The 22,297-nt window shown below is 39.0% G+C and overlaps 1 protein-coding gene across 4 annotated transcripts in view; it reads right to left on the reverse strand.

The window, feature by feature from the left end:
• tapt1a (transmembrane anterior posterior transformation 1a) overlaps window positions 1-14,908 on the reverse strand; it is a 45,438-nt gene extending 30,530 nt beyond the window's left edge. For 2 of the 4 annotated variants that reach the window (XM_015343998.2, XM_015343996.2), the window contains exons 1-4: window positions 14,695-14,908; window positions 7,471-7,601; window positions 1,558-1,676; window positions 793-834 (exon numbers count right to left, since the gene is read on the reverse strand). In XM_015343998.2, the coding sequence (XP_015199484.1) occupies window positions 793-834; window positions 1,558-1,676; window positions 7,471-7,601; window positions 14,695-14,884 (482 nt within the window). In that variant the 5' untranslated portion in view covers window positions 14,885-14,908. The remainder of the gene's footprint in view (window positions 1-792; window positions 835-1,557; window positions 1,677-7,470; window positions 7,602-14,694) is intronic. The other 2 variants (XM_015343999.2, XM_006629169.3) reach the window with 1 other exon arrangement.
• Between the last annotated feature and the right edge of the window lie 7,389 nt (window positions 14,909-22,297).

Below are 22,297 nucleotides of genomic sequence, written 5' to 3' on the forward strand. Positions count from 1 at the left end.
CCTTCCAAGATCAATGCCCAGGTGTGATGACTGGGGTCACTGTGCTATAGGAGGTGCCATCTTTGTGCTGAGACTTTGAAACAAGGTCCCAACTACCCAGTCATTAAAGATTCCTTACTGGTACTGTTCAGAAGAGGGTGGGTGTTATTCCAGTGTCCTGCTAAATCATATTTATACAGTACCTCACACAATTTGGCCAAACTAAATCTTATCCTGAGTTCAACTAGTGGAGACATTCTCACTTTTCCATTTAATCTGGTGTGTAGTGGGGATGCTGACACACAGAGCGAGCAGTGAATAAATGAAGTGGGACCTACAGTATGTGGAATCCTCTGGGGTGACAAGCATTACATAAATGTAATTATACTTTCTACTATCCAACCCAGTCTTTCACCTGCGTGTTACCAGTCATCTAAGAGGAAGGTGGCACACAAGGTTAAATGTCTCCTTCAAAGGTGCATTAGTGATTGGGATTGTTTCTACGTTTTTTATTCTCCATATGGTATGTCTTACCTGCATAACCATCCTGCATAAAGAATTGGAAAAATATCTTTTTTGCACAATATTTGCATGGTAAATGCTTTGCATTAATACACAGATACTGAAGGGCAGCACTCAACCAGATAAGCATCTGAAACATGTTGTGGTGCAACTCACTGGCTTCAGCCTAAAGCATGAACGTAAGGCAAAGCCACACTGCATGAACAAAAACAATGGTACAAAGAAGGGCAACTCTTAATGTTAACATGAAGCAGTGGCAGGCATCAGGGCAGAAAACCCATCTGTGCATACCTGCTGCTTTGACTCTTTTTGCAGAATGGGCATGTATTTGCCCTAAAGACAGAGAAAGCAAGAGGGAAAAGTCAAAATCTATTTCTATACTTTACTATGCATGAATCTTAACATGTGTTTTGGGCAGCATTAGGATCTCTCTGACAAAATCCTTAAATCTTATTTCTCCCACACTTAAGCAGGAACAGTTTTAGAAATGTAAAGACATATTTGCCATAGAGACATGAAATAAACAGACACTGCTGTGTTCTGCTCAAAAAAGGCCAGCCTCTCACTCAAACAGAATCCCTAGTCGGTTCACGTATGGCAGACCATTCTTGTTCAGCATCTCTTTGCACGAGTAAGAAAAAAACGCATCTGCAAACTCAAAAACAACATGCTTTTAATTAATGGTGTAACATGGGAGCTGCAGTCCAACATGTGTATGGAAACTCCCACGTATCCCAATAAATAATGACCAGAGAGGGCATGGAGTTTGTTTTATACTTCCGATCAACTAGGAGTTAAACAGAAGAAAGAGGAACAGGCTTTACCTGAAAAAAGTTGCTAGAGTGAACATTTGATTAAAATGATATGTTTTACAATATTGTTTATAGGAATCTATAATCCTAAATTTAATTTAAAAAAAACCTTTCAAGCTTTTGATTTGACAGATGGCTTAAAACTACTATATTTACACAATGTCACTTAACACACAAAGACTATTTTATGCTAAGCTGAATCAGTTTTAAGAACACTGCCTCTGCAGAGTTCCTGTTTACTTACTTGAGTCCACAGCAGGGCAGGGTGGTGAGCCTGATGAGGGCCAGGATGACTCGCATGGGAAGGAGAGTAAAGATGTATAAAAAGGCATCCAGGCACAGAAAGAACCCGAAAAACATCAACTGGAACATAAAGGAAAGAAAACAACCTGTAACGTGACCCTTCGGATGATATATGCGGCAAGACGTTTGTATCATTTCAACCGCGGCACGAGACTTCAGTCAAGGGAAGAAAAGCTGTTTTCAAGCGAGCAATCCTGTCTGACTAGTACTGCAGGAAGCAAACAACCACACAGAAATGTACCGTCTAGTTAAGGCATATATATATATAGTTAAGGTTAGACCTGCTGTAGGATGTAGTGGTCTAAAGACCTGGAATAATACCTTAGAGCCAGAGACAGGTAGGAACTGGGAGTTGATCACCTTCTCATGTTTCGTTATGTACAACATAAATGGAGAGTGAAAAGACATCAAACAAAATTATTGCACTAAACGTTTTACATGTGATTTCTTCTTATTTAAAAATGCTATGGTATGAGGCCACTCTTTAACCAACACAAAAGCTGTTGAAAACAAGTTGGTACAGAAAGTCCCAGTGCGACAATTCTAGGGGAAGACCTTTTAAATGTTTTTTAACATTTTAGACAAAATCTAAATCTTATCCTTAATGCTGCAGAAAAAAAACAAACACCCATAAACTCACTCAGACATTGTCCTTAACTTTATAATAATACTTTTCAAATCAAATTCAATTAAATTCAAAACACTTTAAAGTTGTGAGCAGTGCAACATACAACACACTACCAGTATTCGAAAACACGTACAAAAAAACATCAAATGTACTTGTCAAAAACACAACAAACTGTCATACTGTTGACAAATAACAAAAACTAAATTACAAAAATAAATTAACAGAGTCTATAGTAACTGAGTGATATTTGCTTCTGTAAGTTACTATGCAATATATAACTCAATTTATTTCACATAGCAAACTATGAAATGAATCTCTTACAGTATATCTCAAAGTGTCTTTCAAAACTATTAATGAAGACAAATGACATTGCAGTTACTACTGACATAGTAATACATACTGTATTACAGTAATACATACTGTATACATATTGCATTTGTAGTACTACTGTTAAATTAAATACAGAAACTAAAAATGCTGAAATCATGTGATAAAATAATTTAGCTAATCACAGGAAGCATCCGGCACATACAGTAGAGTAATAATAGCTGAATCAGTGCACCCTTCGAAAAATAAAGAACAGAATTTAAAGTCCATCCATCCATTTTCTAACCACTCTATCCAGTACAAGGTTATGGGAGAGCTGAAGCCCATCCCAGCAAGCAATGGGCGCAAGGCAGGATGTACCCTTGACGGCACACCGGTCATCACAAACACACATGCTCACACCAGGATCAATTTCCCACAAGCCAATTAACCTGCCAGCGTGTCTTTGGACTGAGTGAGGAAACCCACACAAACCCAGGGAGAACTTACAAAATCCACACAGACAGCACCCAGGAACTCAACCCAAGGCCCCTTTGCGATGCAGCAATGCTAAACACTGCACCACAACGTGACTCACCCACATCCACAAATGTGTTGCTTAGTGACAAACTTAAAAATGTACAGCACAGATAGATTGACTGATTGATTGATTTGATAATTATCGGATTATTTCAATCTAAAGACAAAGTGCCTTCTCCATTAATTATGTTTACGAACTTGCTGTTCTTAGTCTTAACTTATTTGTTATTGTATGTATATATTTTATTTAACTCTGCAAGCTTTAGCTGCCTTGTCCTTATCATGGTGAACTGGTGGTAAAAATTAAAAATCAATTCCTTTAATGGAAATATCCAAAAAGACAAGATTAAAATAACAAATATTGCAACAAATTAATATAAGAAATCAGTTTTTGACATCATTTCTGTTTGGCTCCTCTTTTAAATATCATCATCAACCTTTTTCAGTTTACTCCCCTGTCTGTTGAGCTTTTTCTCATACAGGGGCAAAATGAATATCTTCTAACCTCACACTGCCTTCAGGGTCAAATCAAGTGTTAAGCTGAAGGGGCCATTTGGCTTCCCTCTGTTCACAGACTATAGTTACTCACCCACGAAGGATGCAGGCAAAATAACATGCATCACAGAAGAATAGCACTAACATATGCCTTTAGGCTTAGGTTACATTATCAGTTCTTTTGTAGTAAAGCAGATTAGAGGATTAACTGCCATTTTTCTCAGATTTCAGAAAATAAATTGATCATTTCTCAGGCTAAAAGATTTCTAGTGATTCCTGTCTTTAGCACGCTATATACTGTACAGACTGTAGGACTGTTATAAAGGGCTCATACATTTCATGGGTTATAACATAAAAATGATGGTTGGGTCATAATTATAGTTTATCTCTGTCTCCTACTTATACAACATTATGCCTTCAAAAAGACTAAACACACCAGGGCCCTTCACATCAGTACACACTACAGTCCTTATGACCTTCTGTATTTTTGCCCCAGAAATCACCTCTATGTACCAATGCAGCAAATCTGGTCCCAATAAGACACTTTGTGCAGCAATCCATCATATCATCATATTTGTTCCTTTAATTAGCCCAGGAACCACAGAATGAACATGTCAATTTAATGTACAATTGTAGAGTTTTGAGGAACAAAACACTTCAGTCAAGATCCTATAAAGAGATCCATTATTTATCTTGTCAGCTCACTAATACAATATTATTCTCCCAACATCAATCAAAACCAAGTATTAAAAAAACTGTACCCCTGAAGGGAGACAGATTATGCTAAAAAAGATTAGAGGAAAGTTGAGCATTAGCTAAAATGTACTGTACTTAAATATTTAATACCTTTACTTAAAATAAACTGAAATTCTAAATGTACAAAATCACTCATGAAAGAAAACACAACGTTTTGGCTGTGGAGCCTTCTTCAGGTGTAAGCACCCGTACACAAGAAGGCTCCACAGCCGAAACGTTGTGTTTTCTTTCTTCTTTTTTCAGCATGGTATAAACCTATTACTTGTTCCTTTGCAGCCTACGCATGCTGACGCAGCTCCCCACCTGAACAAAATGACTCATGCCTAGACTTGCAAGACATTACAACATTGTTCAGAATTTACTGTATTTCATTTTCATTTAATATATTCATTCTACCTGCACCATAGATTAAAATTGATTCAATGACTAATACTTGAATAAATAAAGACGACTTTTCATGCACATAGTTTAACATAGTGAAATGCAGAGAATATTATGCTGACACTGGCTCCCTCTCATGGTGTTTATAGTTTATTGCATGAAGTATCTAAGAATCTTCTGCAAATACATGATATTTGATTAAAACTGATCTTCTTCAACAGTACATACCAAAATCTGATTAAGTGATTTTTGTTCTCCTAATCTTTTCTTAAAGAGTAGAAATAGAAAATACAGTGATATCCTTACATGGCAAAAATGTTGCTTACAGCCCATGTAAAGACACAGCAAAGAATATCAGTCAACAGACAGTAAGCAATAAAGTGGTACATCTTCCTTTTAGCTCAATGGATCAGCATTTATTTTCAGTTTTCAACCTAATTTCTTCTGCTCCTGTTGGAACCTTGTGAGACTTTCTTAGTCAGTCTGCTACAGTCTATCATCCAGGCCTACAAATATCTTGTGTTTTCTTTCTCCTCAGGGTCTTACTACGGTCTGTTTCTCTCATGTTGTACATTTTGCCTAGAACTAGTTCTCTTTTTATTTAAAAAACATAAGGAAAAAACGTTTTCTTGAATATTTCTCAAAAACGAAACAGAACTTACTAGAAGCAAAATACACAATGCTGTCTCACAGCTCTTGGGTCCTGGGTTTGATGCAGGATTAGGGTGGACTGTGTTAAATTTCAATGTCCTCCTCATATCCAATCAGGTGCTCCTGATTCTTCCAACAATCTGAAGACAGGCTGGTTACATCCTTCTGAACTGAACCAGGTTATTGCCCTGTGCTTCCAGGAACCTTATCATGAACCTCACCAGGCAAGCAGCAAACTGATTACAGTACTGTATGTGCGGATGGATAGAAGCAAATTTATTCCATTAAGTATTTGATGTATTTAGATGATCAGCAGAACCAAAGTATAATTTTAATGGCACCGTAACACCAAAATAATAATCATAATAACCAAAACACTTTCTTGTCATTTACTAGAAAGCACAAGAAGTTGCTTTTAAAGGTGCTAATAATAAGAGCAATAATAATAAAGATCATCAGTACTACCAAAAACATCTGCAAAATTGTTGTACTTGAAAAATTAAAACTGTCTAACACATATATTTCCAATGTAGTTGTATTCCATGTTTTATCTGTATTTTATATAATACATATAAGGGGATTTGTAGTTGTAACCAATAACTTACTAAAACTAAGAAATACTTAAAAGAGAAATCTGAAACACAATTGAGTTTCTCATTAATTGAAGTTATCGACATGGAAGTTAAACATCCTGTAAGGAAACAGGTGCCATCTTCATCCAGGTGTTCCCATCAATGGGATGAAACCATGAATGAAAAAAGGGATGATGTTTTAGCCATACCACATCCATGAATTAACTGAGAACAATGCACAAAATAACAACATTCTTTCATAAAACACAAATCCCCAAAACAGCTGTATAATTTGAAATTGAAAAACATAAAAAAATGCTATAATGTTGTGTAAGATAAGGAAAATCAAGGATGCCATGCTTTTATCAATCTACTGGTACACAACAGCTGACACGCTGAGGAACTCGGGCTCAAAAGAGCGCTGGCAAGAAAGACACAACATTTGCTGAGGCTTCAATCATAGACATTCGACAAGACATTTAATGAAAGCATGTGACACCAGGAATTGTCTCATAAAACAGACTTAAATGGATTTGACATAATTGCAACATATGCACTTAATATAGCAGTAATATCTCTATGCAGCTGAAGAAAAGTACTTCCTTCATCTGTATGCCATGATGAAGCACACTAAGAAAGCCTGCCCTACTACAGCCTGGCTTGACGCCTGTGGCAGGATTGTTCTGGGGCTTTTGTCTACCAGCAAAACAAATGTTAAAGTTACTGTACGTTTCTTGGACGGATCCTGCTTTATTAAGAAGCATATCTTTCCTAACAAACTACGATAAATACAACAGGCCCTTCATGGCACCATAAAGCCACAATGAGGTTATTGAATTCCAGGCTTCTCATCATCAACGCAAACTGGGGGCTACCGTATTTGTATGATGCAATAGAGGTTTCTTCAGTTGTGCTCAGTTCCACTCCTCATTTCCACACAGTACCCAAAACATATAAGTTACCAGACATGTACAGTTGTCAAGTCTTCCCTCAGAGCATCAACACATTTTCATTTTCCAGAATGCTGCTGACTTGTATTCAGATGTAATGGATTTCACAGCATGCATACGCGACCGATAAAGCCTGCAGCGTGATGTTCAGATGCAACATCTAAGACGTCCTGGATTTAAATACATTAGCTGCTTTGATTGCATCCAAAACTGATACGTATTTTATATGCAGCCCCCTGATACCCACCTGATGCAACTGCTGCAACTCACACACGAATTCTGCTAGGTCTTACTCGAATGTTTCAGATTGGGAGACTTTGTTGTTGCTTTTAAGTAACCTTTTAACCTTTAAACATTAACATTTAAAAAAAAATGACAGCAATACTTAAAATTAAACAGAAATGTTATTTAAATGATGCAATCTGTTCCTATTGAAAACCTACAGTATATCATCAGGTAAAATCGCTTATGCCCCAGACATTCAATATGGACTTTACATAGTGATACCCTTTGAAAGTGTTTTTTTTTGGGCTCATGAAAGCAACCTAATAAACCAAGAACCAGTAATGACATACCTTTTCTAGTTCCCTGGGTATCCGCATACATGTGTAAACTCTTTCTCTCCGCTCTGTGTACTTTGCCTCATTGTGTTCCAGAAAGTATCCACGGGTCAGCTCAGCACTAATAAACCGCACCAATGAAAGATCTGCATTTAAAAAAAAGACAATATGTTACCACAATGCAAACATGAAGCTATTCATGAAGCATGCTTATAACAGCCAACATCATTGTGGAACCAGCTCTATTAATGGCATTTTGTTTAGGAGACAATTACTGCATTAAGCTGGGTTCCACTAGCGGTCTGCACAAAGCATTAACAATGTACAGTATACTCCCAGAACAGGTCAATAAGGTTTTTGTTGCAAAATTTCCCCTGTGTGTAAAATGACTTACACCTCTGACTTGCTGATTGTATCATGAGAATCAATGCTATAGCTAAGTTCCCAAATAAATATTTTGGGAACTTCATACAGTATATACTGTCACGATCGCTCTACACAAAGTTTGTTCTTCAAAATAAATAACCCACTGCCTGTCAAAACAAAGGAGTCAGTCTCCAGAGTGTCGGAAAGCTGGCTGACAGAGAAAAAAATGATGTGCAACTCGAGAACAGAATGTTTGTTTCTTAAGAAATGTAAATTTATATGAAAAAAAATCTAATTTATACTGAAACTCACGTGGCAAATTAAAAATACTAACACATTAAGAGCACAGATATTCTTCATGTTTTCAAATGGTTTTTCCAACACTTCATTCCACTACTAACCATAACGCATATCTTCACTACAGTAATGTCATTTAAAAGCATCATGCTGGCTGTTTCATACAGTATAAACATTTCCACTTATTTCTGTCGAACAGATTTTGCAAACTACAAAAAAAGTCTCCTCACATCATCTCTTGACAGTATACCATATACTCCCAACATGCAACAAAAGAAAAATCTGACCGCTATTACAAGTGTTGTATTACCCACTGAGCACTTACAGTGAAAAACCTTCTTGGCACTTGGTAAATGGTAAGGTGTCGCAACGATGAACCACGGTCAAGTTACAACAGGGATTATTTTAACAAGAATAACTGCTTACAAATAAAACTCGTATGGCACAGCTAAACCACTTCAGAAAAATAACACGCCACTCACTCTTGAACTTACTCCAATATATTTAAGCAGGTTTTCTGAAATATTTTTCTGAGAAAAGTTTAATCAAACATCATTAGCCATTAACCCAACAGTGATTTAAACATCACTGCAATTTAATCAATACTCTAAAAAGATGAAAGCAATTAAAATGCCAATCTGAAAAACTGCCTTTCATTATCTTCATTAGAAACTGTCAATATCTGGAGAGCCCCCCTTATCCGTGCTTGAAAGCAAGCAAGTATGCATCTTTCCAAAGCGTTTCTGCAATCTGTACATTATTTCTAATATTTTCTACATATCATCGACAGAAAGTTAAGCTTTAAGTCTTTAAGATACCAATAAACTTGCATGGTGTTTTTTTTTAAGAAAACAGGAAACTGAAAAACAGCCATGCTCGTCATAAATTGTCAAATGTCATATGGTAATGCAAAAAAAAAGTTTTTTTGTATTTGTGACCACATACAGTACAACATCCAGAGCACCACACAGAGAGTGTGTCTCTACATAATGCTGACTCATGTCTGTCCATCTGTCTGACCAGTCCAGTTAAAGGCAAAGTGCATAAGAATCTCTCTCTAAACTGCTGGTTGTTACTCAACAGCTGGTACTAAAATATTTAAGAACTAAACTTAGATTTTAGGTTGTTTTTTTATAGGTGGTACTTCTATACAGTAGGTAAGCAATACTGCAAATGAATTTATCTCAAGCACTGTCATTTTACAGATGTATTGTTTCAGGTACAGTATATGTTATTTTGGACACTACATGTTATTAAGGCAAAACTCCACAGCAAGTCTATAGCAGGGTGGTCAAGTAAAAAAATACACAAAGCTGTGTGTCACAAACTTCTAAAAATGTTCCACTGCATGTGAACCACATAGGCCACTGGCCTTTTTACTGTTGTCTATACTAGACAAGGTAGGCTTTTTCTGTAAAATCCAGGCTGTAGAATGCAGGACCCTTTCATTATAAGCATGAGCATTACATATACAGTAGGCCTTAGAGTTAAAAGGCTACGCGATCAATTCTAAGAATAAAAAACAGGTGCAAATAGCCAGCACCACAACAGTTCAGGGAAACAGCAGAGTCATGGCATCAAAAAGGTTATGAAATATCAGTGTTGTGGATTTTAAGATATTTTTAAAGAAACAAATATATATAATTTTCTAGTTTTTATAGTATTTAAGTTTTTTTTAGTTACAAGGAAACAAATACTGTGGGAATGCTGGATAATTACCAACTGGCAAAACAAAAACAAAAAAACATAGTACACAACACTGTGTTTTAAAAGTGTTTGTTCCTGATCTTAGAAAACTACTATACAAAAACCGGTCGAACAAAGCTTAGTCATGTATTTTTCCACTCTTTCACTTCATCTGAAACTTTTAATGTTAATGTTTGAGCACTTCAGGAATTTAAAGGCCGAAGAGAGAAAACATTTTTTTTCCTATAGATCTCATTCCTATAGCAATGCCTGCCTTTATACAGTTGTTTTAATCTAAACAACAGGTATAAGTGCAGGTTGATACTGCATTACTCTTTTGTGGCCATAGTTGTCTAATATTTCTTCTAGTGTTGCGACAGAGGACCCATGAAGTCCATTCCTCTCTCTCATACACAAGGTTACACATTGAGTAGCATTCTGAAGCTGTGCACAAAAGAAGAGGAAGAAAGAGGTTTAATTGCATAATAAAACAAAGGATTATTAAGGCACATGGAAAAACACTTCAAATCTTTTAAATTCTTTTCTTAGGTATGCTAACATGCACTGTATATGAAAAGAAAACTCTTAAGTTCATAGCAGTATCCATTATAAAACATAAAAGAGTGTAACACGGAGACTGTATTTTATTTTCCCACAACTGAGAACACCACTAGAGCCACATAAAGCCCATAGCTGAGTCAGCATCAACTGCAACACTGACTGGGCTTTCATTGACAGCAAAGCAAGTCCCCAGGAGTACTGTATGTAAGGCATCCTAGGCATTGCTGAGCCCACTGAGCACCACTGTTTGGACAACCATACTGTATCAACTAATGACATAACCCAAACCTGAACTATATCATATGGTTTGTGTGTGCACATTACTGCTCTTGCTTTGTCAAAGAACTCTAAGAGCAGTTTGAGCAAGAACTACCTAAAGGCCTTCTGTATACCACCAGGATTCTAGTGGATCAACAGTATGGATTTCTGTCTGGACTATAGGGTTCAACTTACATGTCAAAGGACGAAGTCCACTGCTTGGGCCACGGAGAAGCCCCCTTTTAATTTTTATGTAGATTATAGTACTTGATTAATGAACGATTCAGTTATTAATGGAAAGAAAAACAGTTTATCGGCGATTGCCTGCTCATAATTCATCTGAGCACATAAATATTACTAAAGCATTTTAAAGTGATTTACTCAAGAATGATTGTGACACTTCTATTTTACATTCATGTCCACAGCAGAAATTATTCATGACTGCTGCGATAGATGATCTTGAATGATGATGAACAAAGTTAATAAATTTCTCCTTTAAATGTGAAATCCCAAACGATTCTTAACCTTCTTAAAATAAAAGTTCAAAATTGATTTTTACACTTTGCAGCAATGAAAGAGGTACTGCAGTCATGAAAAGTGATGTTGGATCCAGAAATCGTTTTCAGCCTGCTCAAAATACTTCAGCAAAAAAGCAGTCAATCATGATGTTAAGTGTCTCAGCGATAAAAACAGGAAACATTTAGATAATGAAAGAGAAATGGATGGATTTCACTCAGGTAGACATAAAGGAAGACATGAGAAACACATCTCTCACATAAGATGAGATAAGGTTCTGTGTTAAATAATAATAATAACAGTATTGCACAGAAAAGAAGAGAAAGAAGTATCACAGGTTCTGGAAACATAGGCTAAATAATTACACAACTATGCAGGCATGCATGGTATTTTACCAATTGTACTTAAATAAACAGGAGACACTATTCATAGGCTATTACAGCAGCACTCACTCAAGATGGGGATGATAATCACTGATCAGAAACAGCTATTGTACTGTAGCTCACTCCCATAGAAAGAACGAAAAATCTGAACCACGTCATAATTAAACAATAAGTCTTTCTTCCATTAGTTGTGAGATTATAGAATTCTAATCAGGACTAAACCAGGGGATAACCTCTATGGCCATATGATTCAGGAGAACAGTTCATATACTGTAGATTTAGATATGTTAAGTCTTGCTTAACTAACCTCTGAACAGGAAACAGCACTAATTCATTCACATAATGCATGTGTTAAGTGTTATATTGGAAGGCACAGTGGCGCAGTGGCTAGATATCTCCATGTAGTCTGCATGTTCTCCGTGTGTTAATGTGGGTTTCCACCGGGTGTTCCAGTTTCTTCCCCACAGTCCAAAGACATACTGGTAGGGTATTGGCTTCAATGAGAGTGTGATTGTGTAAATGTTTGTGTCTATGTCTATGCAAGCCCTGCGATGGACTGGTGTCTCATCCAGGATGTATCCTGCCTTGCGCCCAGTGCTTGCCGGAATAGACTCCAAATGTGTTAGAAGTACTGCTCTTAATAATCTATATCAATATATATATATAAGATGCAAGACTGTAACAAATGTAACAATATAAACACTATTTTTCATGTCTGTAGTACACTAGCATGGCCTAATTTAGAATATTAGTGTATTCAACTTACTTTCTAACAATACAAAAATGATGCTTTACAATCAATGGGGGGCAGGGTGGTGGCACTATGGCTAAGGATCTGCGCTTGCGGCTGGAAGGTTGCCAGTTCAAATCCTGCGGCCGGCAGAGGAATCCTACTCTGTTGGGCCCCTGAGCAAGGCCCTTAACCTACTGTAGCTGGTCCAGGGGCGCTGCGTGAATGGCTGACCCTGCGCTCTGACCCCCAGCTTTTCTCTCCCCGTCTGTGTGCCTCATGGAGAGCAAGCTGGGGTATGCAAAAACAAATTTCTAATGCAAGAAATTGTATATGGCTAATAAAGTGATCTTAATCTAGAGAGGGGCAACAAGGCACATTCCTGGTCCCAACTGAAAGTCCTTCATGGACAGATTGAGAGAGCTGAAGCCTTTTAGTTTTGAACAGAGAAGACTATGAGTGGGCCCCATCCAAGTACTGTAGTTACATTTCCTTAAAGACAAACTCAACCTGCTCACCTTCTTCAGAATTAACTGCGAAACAAAAACCAGCAAAACAAATTGAATTTAAAGGGAATGTGCATGTAATAGTAAAAACAAGAGGACAAGGACAAAAACAGGTGAATCTGGTACACCTGGAAATGGCAATCCAGCCATGATGTCTAAGTAGAAACCAATGCTTCTTGCACAAAACAGCTGAATGAGATCTTAGGCTCAACTAGCTACAAACAACCAAATGAACAGGTTGAGCTGAACAGCCTTCTCTTGTAAAGGTAATCACTGTGTGCTAGCTAGAGAATCCACAGGTTAGTGTAGGCAAATGATGCCTCTGTTGTCCCATGAACTCCCAAGTCACCCTGTTGATACAGATTTGGGATGGAACAGACATGTATAACACACGCCTAATGGTTCCCATGCCGAATGGTAATCTTGTTTAATGGCCAAGATTAAAAGGCAAAGTATTTCACATCCATCCAATATCAGAAAATTGCTTATTCTCAGTGATGGTCCCAGCAAACCAGGGATCGCCCCAGAGCACAGGCCCTAAGATGGAACCATACCCTAGATGCGAGTTCACACACAGTAATTGTACAGACAGCAATTAACATAGACATGAGATCTTCGGAAGCTGGGACCCATGCAAAACCCCTGACGGTAGCCCAGTCGAGAAGTGAACCCAAGAGCTGTGAGGCAGCAGTGCAAAATGCCAGTACTGTACCACCCCAAGAGTTTAACATACAAAGGAAGGGATTTTAACTGCAGAGTAACCTTTCCTACTTCACAGCAGCTACAACATGCAGATTTGAACTGGATCTCCAGACTCCAAATTGGAAAAGAGAATTGAGCATAACTTTATTTGTACAAATTCTTATTTTGCCTGCTAAACACCCTCTATAGCTTAGTATGTTCTACTGGAAAACCTTATAATATAGGGGTGTCCTTCAAATTAACAAGAGGTGGAGAGCAATCAGATACACAGTGGATTCTAGACATTTAAAAAATAAACTCTTGCTCTGGTCCCATATGCAATATCATTTTGGTGCAAACGTTTTTTTTAGTATCTTTTTATGTTTTGATAACATTAAATTGAATAATATTTGTAATTATTTAATGAACGAGGTGAAGGTGAATGGTGATCATTTTATGCGAGCCTAATGATTTCACATTTTGCCACGGGCTGTATTTTCAAGGAGGCCTAAGCCCAGACAGTCCTGTAGCTCCCGGTGGGTGGTGTGTAGTTACTAGCCCAGCTGTACAAGGAATACATACTCACAATCGCGTCGACCTGCCATCTCCACCAACGTCCCGAGTGAAACTGAAGTTTTTTTTTTTAAACTAGGCGTACCTGCAACACACACACTTCACATCTCTACCTTCACCCTTCCCCGTCAACAGCAGAATCAAAGAAAACGCGTCCCCCCTTCACTTTCGATCCCATTTTTTGTTTAATTGTCAACCGCATTATTATTTTGAAAGCTGATGGAAGATTTAACGCGCACAACGACGATGTTTGCACAGACTTAACCAGAATTAAAACACGGGCGACGGCGCCTCTAATATCGAAACTGCCTTATTATTTGCAATGACCGCAAGAAAGAACCGCGAGCGCATACAAAAGCGTCTGAGCTCAGTAAAGCAGTGAGTACCGAAAGGAAACCGGTAAGCTTTTGAGCTTTAAACAGGTGCATTGAAGTAGTTACAGTACAGACTGGACTGTTCATCACAGGGCATTGTGTGAGCGAAGACAGTCCATCGCTGGAAATTACACAGCATGCTAACATCGCAGCAAAGAGTTTACCCACCTAGCAGCCATTCTGGTCATTACCCATACACAGGTAATTTGAGTTAAACAGATTCCCACCTAAATGAACAAACGGGCCCTTTTTCAGCAGGAGTAGCTGTCAGGTGTGTAACAGTGGAGTGACAGTACGGGCTCACTCACCTGACAGGCTTCTCCGCCTCTCCTGGTTGACAGCATTCCTTCCATAAAACCCCAGAGTTTCTGTAGTTTCCGAGGCGTTGTTGCTTTTCTCCGAATTAGTTCTGACGCTCCCTGCCGGCTTCTCCTTTTCTTTGTCCCCGTTCTCCGTCTCCTTTTCCTCTCCCAACCCAGCTGCCACCGTATCCGCCATCTTCGCTCAGTCGCAGCGAGAGCAACAAACACAACACTGACGTCATCATTCGACATGCAGGGAAATCCGCCTAGGAACTACAAGTTCCGCCATGCATTGCGGAGTTTGGCTTTCATATAATTTACACGTACTGTACTGTTATTAGTGGTAATATGTGACGGTATTTTCAGAGAAAAAAGGTAATAACAGTGGAACTTCGTTTGGACTTAACTAAAAGATAGGAAATATGTTCTCTTAAAAATATGTTTTTGAAACTTAAGTGAAAAGAAAAACTGTCTGGTGAACTCACAGAATGGTTGCAAACGACAGGACTTATAGCACATTTAGTAGTATATACTGGAATTGATTTGAGGATTACCGAGCCGTTTCTCGAAAGACGTCTTCAACAACATTCACAACTGGCAGCCCACTGAAGCTAAGCAGGTGTGAGCCTGGTCAGTACCTGGATGGGAGACCTCCTGGAAAAACTAAGGTTGCTGCTGGAAGAGGTGTTAGTGGGGCCAGCAGGGGGCGCTCACCCTGCGGTCTGTGTGGGTCCTAATGCCCCAGTATAGTGACGGGGACACTATACTGTAAACAGGCGCCGTCCTTCGGATGAGACGTAAAACCGAGGTCCTGACTCTCTGTGGTCATTAAAAATCCCAGGGCGTTTCTCGTAAAGAGTAGGGGTGTAACCCCGGTGTCCTGGCCAAATTTCCCATTGGCCCTTACCAATCATGGCCTCCTAATAATCCCCATCTATGAATTGGTTTCATTACTCTGCTCTCCTCCCCACTGATAGCTGATGTGAGGTGAGCGTTCTGGCGCACTATGGCTGCCGTCGCATCATCCAGGTGGATGCTGCACATTGGTGGTGGTGGAGGGGAGTCCCCGTTACCTCTAAAGCGCTTTGAGTGGAGTGTCCAGAAAAGCGCTATATAAATGTAAGCAATTATTATTATTATTATTAACATGGCTGGGTAGCTTGTTCCATACTCCCACAAACCTTTGTGCAAAGAGATGCTGGCTCTTCTGTCTTAAACACATTTTCATGTACTGTAGATTACACTCCTTAGCTCTTGTTTGTGTTTTGCTGCTTCGGAGCTGAGGATTCTGAATATTTGAGTCAAATCAGGTCCCCTTTTAGTTTTCTCTGTTCGGACTTAAAAGGTTCAGTTCTTTTAGCCAGTCAGTGTATGACATTTCTTTCAGTCTGAGAATCTATTTTGTTGCTCTTATCTAGACCTATGTAAGAACAGTAATATTTGGACAAGACACAATTGCCCTTGCCCCATCCGCTGTGCTTTACCTCTTTGCTGTCATCTTAACTAAGTTAAACATGAAGCCCCCTACAAAAATAATGTTAAGTTTTGTATAGAAATGTACATTTTATTGGGGCTTTTCTCTATATATACATAGGAAATTTTTGACTGGATTAAACAGAAGAACTCAGTTCCTTAGGTAGTATTTATTATAACATAGTAGAAAGAGTCTTCTTCAGTATCCTTAATCTGAGAATGCATTGTAATATGAGCTGCCAAGTGGCCTCATAAATACAGACCCTGGTGTGATATAGGTTTTAAAATCCAATTCGCAGAGTGCTACTAGCTGAAATACAGCGGACATGAAAATTCTGAAATGTTCTTCTATCACACATCTGTACAAATAATCACAAGTTCACCCTCTGTCCTCAGAAGCTTTTCAGACACTTTCACTGGTCATACTGTGGGTCGCTTACCTGTTTGTGGGGATTTCATGTAAATTAGGGTGAAGAATTGATTTACAGAAGATTAATTTAAAATATGAGCAAATCAAAATTGAAAAAAGCAAGAATATGTTACTTTTTAAACAGCACCTGAACTAGAACTCTGCCATGCAGTAATTATAAACACATACTTTATCTGTTCCACAAAGATCTAAACGTATCTCAAACTTCTTGTTGCACTTCACTGGACCCCTCTAAATCCCTGTTCTGTTTCAGTTACAGTACCTTGCATAATTAAGTGTAAAAATACAGTATATGTAAAGGTAATTATGAAGTGCTCCTAAAGAGAGACATTTGTTAAAATGCCAAATATTTGGTAAATAACTCACTTAAATCTTCTAAAATGCTTTCAAACAATCCAATCTCACAGCACATTAGACACAAAACCCAGGCACGTAGCAAACACTTTTATTTAAGTAACAACATCTAAAATAAATAGCAAGTACAAACTATAAGAGGCTTAACCATTAAGTGAGTCCATAATTTGATAATCTCGTGGTCACAAATAATACAGCTAAACAGGTCTTACATAAGATCTACTTTGAGAGAAATGGATGTGTTTCTTATTCTCCTAATGTGGACAGGGAGTCAGTCCAGGCTTTGCATTCTTGGCAGAGCTGTTCATTTTATATTTAGCGTCTCTTCGTTTGCCAGGGTCAGACAGAGAAACTCCAAGTCTGTATGCAGTCTGATTGTAATTCCATCACTAAATTAGGATTTGGCTGGTTTGTCTCCTTTGAAAATGCATGTGAATACAAATGTCAAGAAGAACCTTCAGGGAAATATGGAGTTACTCGCAATCATGCACATGTTATTCTCATAGCCCTAAGTTTGTATGTATCGGTTAACAATAACAAAAGATACGTAAAATATATCCCCCATAAACTATTTGTGAACACTTAATTGCTATCAGAAAGGCTCATATTGATCATGTAGAGTGGATGTGATACAGCCCATTGTTGGAAGGGCCACTGTACCCTGGGCGAGTGGTGTGTTCACTTTGAGATATTTTACCACAGCGGGCAACACTTTCCCACCCTCCAGGTCCTGCATCCGAACCAGAAGAGGAGATGTCAAGTTGTCAGACAGGAGGGTCTTATTTGCAGTTTCTGTACCAGTCCCAGAGGACAGCGCGGTGCCTCATGTCTCCATGGCCATCCCACCCAGAGTCAGAGAGAGGGGAAGAGCTGCTGTCCTGTCCAAGGTTTGAGAGGGGAGGAGCTTGCTGTCCTGTCCAAGGTTAGAGAGGGGAGGAGCTTGCTGTCCTGTCCAAGATTAGAGAGGGGAGGAGCTGTGATCCCACACAGAGTCAGAGAGAGGAGAGGAGCTGCTGTCCTGTCCAAGGTTAGAGAGGGGAGGAGCTTGCTGTCCTGTCCAAGGTTAGAGAGGAAGGAGCTGTCATCCCACCCAGAGCTAGAGGGGGGAGAAGCTGTCATTGCACCCAGTCAGAGTGGGAGAAGGGGCCAACGCTGCTGTCCCGTTGGATGTCGGAGAACATGGATGACCTGCCTTCAGCTCCAAATCAAGACAGCAAGGAAAGGAGAAAAAGCCAAATCTGTCTGAAGCACCTGTCTACTTCCCACTAAGCACTGTAGCCACATCACATTAATTTAGTGGAGGCTATCCTTGATGTGGTGGTAGAAAACACAATGTGTAGAATTCTTCAGAAACAGCATGTGATATCACAAGTAAACACAAGGGTGAATTATATATGTACTGTATGTATATGAACAGTCTATACCAGCGGCCTGCAACCCTGGTCCTGGATAGCCACAGTATCTCCAGGTAGTTTGTTCCAGCTAAGCTCTGGATGACATAATTGGATCAATTAGTTCTTTAATGCAGAGGGGTTTACATGCTTTTCAAGATCCCTGCACATTGACCTTTCAAGGGTGTATAAAACCTACAGAAATGCAGGAGAACTGCACTCTGTCGTGAGGACAGCAAAAGGAAAAGATACCGCACAAAGGGGATCCTCAGCAGCTGAACCTGAAAAGACTACAGCCTGGACTACTTTATGAGCAGATTGCAGCTGGGGCTCCTTTACTGAAAATATTTAAAATGGCGGACCAAGGAATCATAACTCTGATTACAGTAGTGTTGTGATTAGACAAAGACATAAGATTCATACCAGCTGCTTTTGTCATGTATCCTACCATTTGAGCATTCTTAAAGCCTACCTTGTACTGTAAAGGCATGTACTTTGCAAGAGATTACAGTGTGGTGGGAAGCCAGTTTGAAAATGCATGGTGAATGGCAATCAAGCTAGATTTAGTTAATTAGAATTCTCAGAACATGCTTATTTTGTTTTCTAGTCATAAAGTACAGTACTGTAAATGCATGGATTAATTCTAGTTGTAATAACTATCCCTAGATTGTTTACGACCTGTTGACAAAGTTGCTCCAAACTAAGAACGTTTCTTCAGCAAAGAAATCTGGTACTTCATTTTTTTATTTTCAGACATTTCTGCCCTTTCTTCCTATGGGAAGAATTTTGTTCACCTCTGACTCAGCCTCATTTGTCATTTCTAATCTTCTCAAAGACCTCAGTTCCCTGTTAAAAATTAAAGAGACGGTAGATCTATGTAGAAGCAGAACAATAAACCAGAAACCTTCTTTTGATTATGATTCTTATTTATTTTACATTTAATATGCCTTTGGACTGTGAGAAGAAACTAGAGCACCTCCTGGAAACCCAAGCAAACACGGACAGCATCCCAGGAAGTGAATCTGAAAACATTCATGTTTGCAAATATGACCTCACAGATTCAAGCCTTTTTCACGATTCAAGTTATGGCTCAAACAGGTGGCACTGTATGATCAGTATACAGTATATTATTAAAAGATATTTTTAAAAATATGTTTTTTCACGCATTAGAGCTTGGATTGGCAACTCCAGTAATTTAGGGCTGCAGAATCCTAGACTCATTATTCCACGTCGGTTGTTAATTGCTTAAATGAACTGTGATACAGTGTTTCTTTCCAGAACAAGCTCGGGAGCAAGTTATTTGTTGTCAAATCGAATTACCAGGCTCTGCTCACTGTTAACTGCAATGATGGCTGACATGAATTGGGAAATTGTTCAAATCACACGGGTCTGTCACTTGTCCTTTGCAGGATTAAATCTACATTTTAATCTTTGTTGTTACATGTGGCCATTCAAGTACTGTAGTGGGGTAGAGTTTCACTCTAGTGAGTGAGCAAAACTGCTTCAAAATTTACCCTAAACTAAGAACTGGAAGAGTTATACACTCTAGCTTGTGGTTCATTCTGAATATTTAATACGAAAATCTGTATCAAATGAATGTCAATTAACAGTTGTTTGCAAAGTCCTGCATTTATGAAACACCTAGCGACAGCTTAGGTTCAAATATATTATGAATTGTCAAATATTCGGAATAACCAATCAGTCCTGCACCAGTTTCAGGTGCTTGAGACTGCCTTATTTGGTATTATAATGCAGGTAGAATGAAATCTGGTCTCCTTCACATGAGCCTTGTCTAGAGACTTGTTATCAGGCTGCAGTACATTTTAATTAATTTTTAAATTAATGATGGAAATCATCAGCAGGTGTAAGATTAATTAACTCAATTAAATTTAATCTGACACACTTCAAGCAATTATTCTTGTGACTAAATAGCAGGATTCTGAGAGGTATTAACAACTTAAGTGGGCAACTATTAATTTAGAATTAATGAAGAGTTTAATCACTTCCCTTTTGTGTAAAATAATGTTGTGATGCTTTACTATATGTTAATAAACATATACCATTTTTAGTGACTGATTAAATTAATATCATGGTTTCATATCAGGAATGTTTCCTTTTGTTGTTTATACTGCAGGTATAGGTATCAATATTTCACATGCATGAAGCTTAGTCTCAGTGGCTTTAATATTGTAGCACTATTCCCCTCGGAATTCACTGCTTCAGTACTTATTCCCCTTTCCGTCAGTTTCACCTTTACCACTTTTTCACCTTCTAAAAGAGTGGACGGAGCTCTTACTCTGCACCAGTTCAGGTGGGGAGCTGTGTCAGCAGGCGTAGGCTTCAAAGGAACAAGTAATAGGTTTATTCCAAGAGAAGAAAGAAAACACGACGTTTCGGCCATGGAGCCTTCTTCAGGTGTGGGGCCCCTTATGTATGGTTGGCCCCATGTGTTTTCTTTCTTCTCTTTTCAGCGTGGAATAAACGTAGAGCTCTTACTTTTTCTCCCTCTTGTTCTTCCAAGGAAATTAGAGCAGGACATTTGTGACAATATGTGCTTATTACCAAGCTAGCTCCTATACTGTCACATACTGTACTACAATATATAGTATGTATGATTAAAAGAGATAATTAACTCTCCCTTATATGATAAAGAAAATATTGCACTGGTTTCAAGTTAATTAAAATAACAGTTATCACAAACTTACATATAGTAATCATCTAAAATAAACAACATGAATCCCTCCTCTGACTCCAGCAGATGCCTGCACCTTTTCTTTCTGCCTCTGTGATTAGCAGATCCCACTGTAATGAAAAGGACAGTGAAACTGTCAGTGAGCCTTTAAAGTCGTCTCTAGCCTGTCTTTCCCCACTCTGTCAATGTAGAACTGGAAGTGTTTGTTACAATACACCACTTGCTGAAAGACACAACCTTGTGCTAAGTGCTAAAAGCCCAATGAGGCTGGCAGAGAAGCTGAATTGGTGGAGCATGAATGCCATCGGAGATGGTTGAAGCAGGACGAAGAAGCAGGACAGACGGAGATAATGGAAATGAGATGGCAGCCGGGATCTTCACAGGAGTGGAAGCAAGCGCAGCCTTCATGACTGAAGCAGATTTGGGGCTGCACTGCTGTGTAGGATTCTGACAGAGAACTGAGCCACTGGTTCAATGCTGGGGAGGAGACTGTTTGCAGACAGATCCAGGACAGACTAGGAATCTTTCGGGAAGATTCAGGCAGAGAACACTTCAGTGACACTGGTAAGTAGTGCTGAGTGCACCACCTTAATCTGAAGGCTTGGTCGGAAGGCAGCTCAATGACAGAGCACCAGATCAGTGGCAAAGCAGGGATTATGTATTGTGGTCTTGATGATTGAAGCACTTGCTAATTGGACGAGGGAGGCTGGAATAAGTGGCCTGAACGAGTCCGAATATCCCCGGGTGGAATGCAGCTCCTCACAGGAATGTGCTCAGTTCCAAGGGAAGCTGACCATGCTCAGTTCAGTTTATTGGTCATATGCAAGTGCAATGAAATGCTTATTGCGTGAAATAATGAAGTGCGATGAAATGCTACGTTGAGTAGTAGTGGGTACGTGAGCAGGGGGTAAAGTTCACTTGCTAAATTCATCTCACAGTCTTATTCTGTGGCCCAGTTTATTTGTAAGCTGTGCTTAACAAACCTTCGGCTTGGTTTCATCCCAGTCTGCTCTTCTTCGCTCCATGACCCCATTCGTCCAGAATGAATTGCAAATACACAAATGTTAAATTTGCAGCTGTTGAGACACTGCTGTATCTCTTTCTCTCTTCCTCTCTCCCTGGCTGTAGCTACCTCCAATGATTAGCAGGCCCCATTGTAAAAAAAAAGATTTCGTATGAGCCTCCAAGCAGTCTCCTTGACTTTTTGCTCCCCACACTGCCTTGTCCTACCCTTGTCACTACACTATTGTTGATGACACTGTGCTGTGG

Source organism: Lepisosteus oculatus, chromosome 1 (genome assembly GCF_040954835.1).
Source record: "Lepisosteus oculatus isolate fLepOcu1 chromosome 1, fLepOcu1.hap2, whole genome shotgun sequence".
Classification (NCBI taxonomy): Eukaryota; Metazoa; Chordata; class Actinopteri; order Semionotiformes; family Lepisosteidae; genus Lepisosteus; species Lepisosteus oculatus.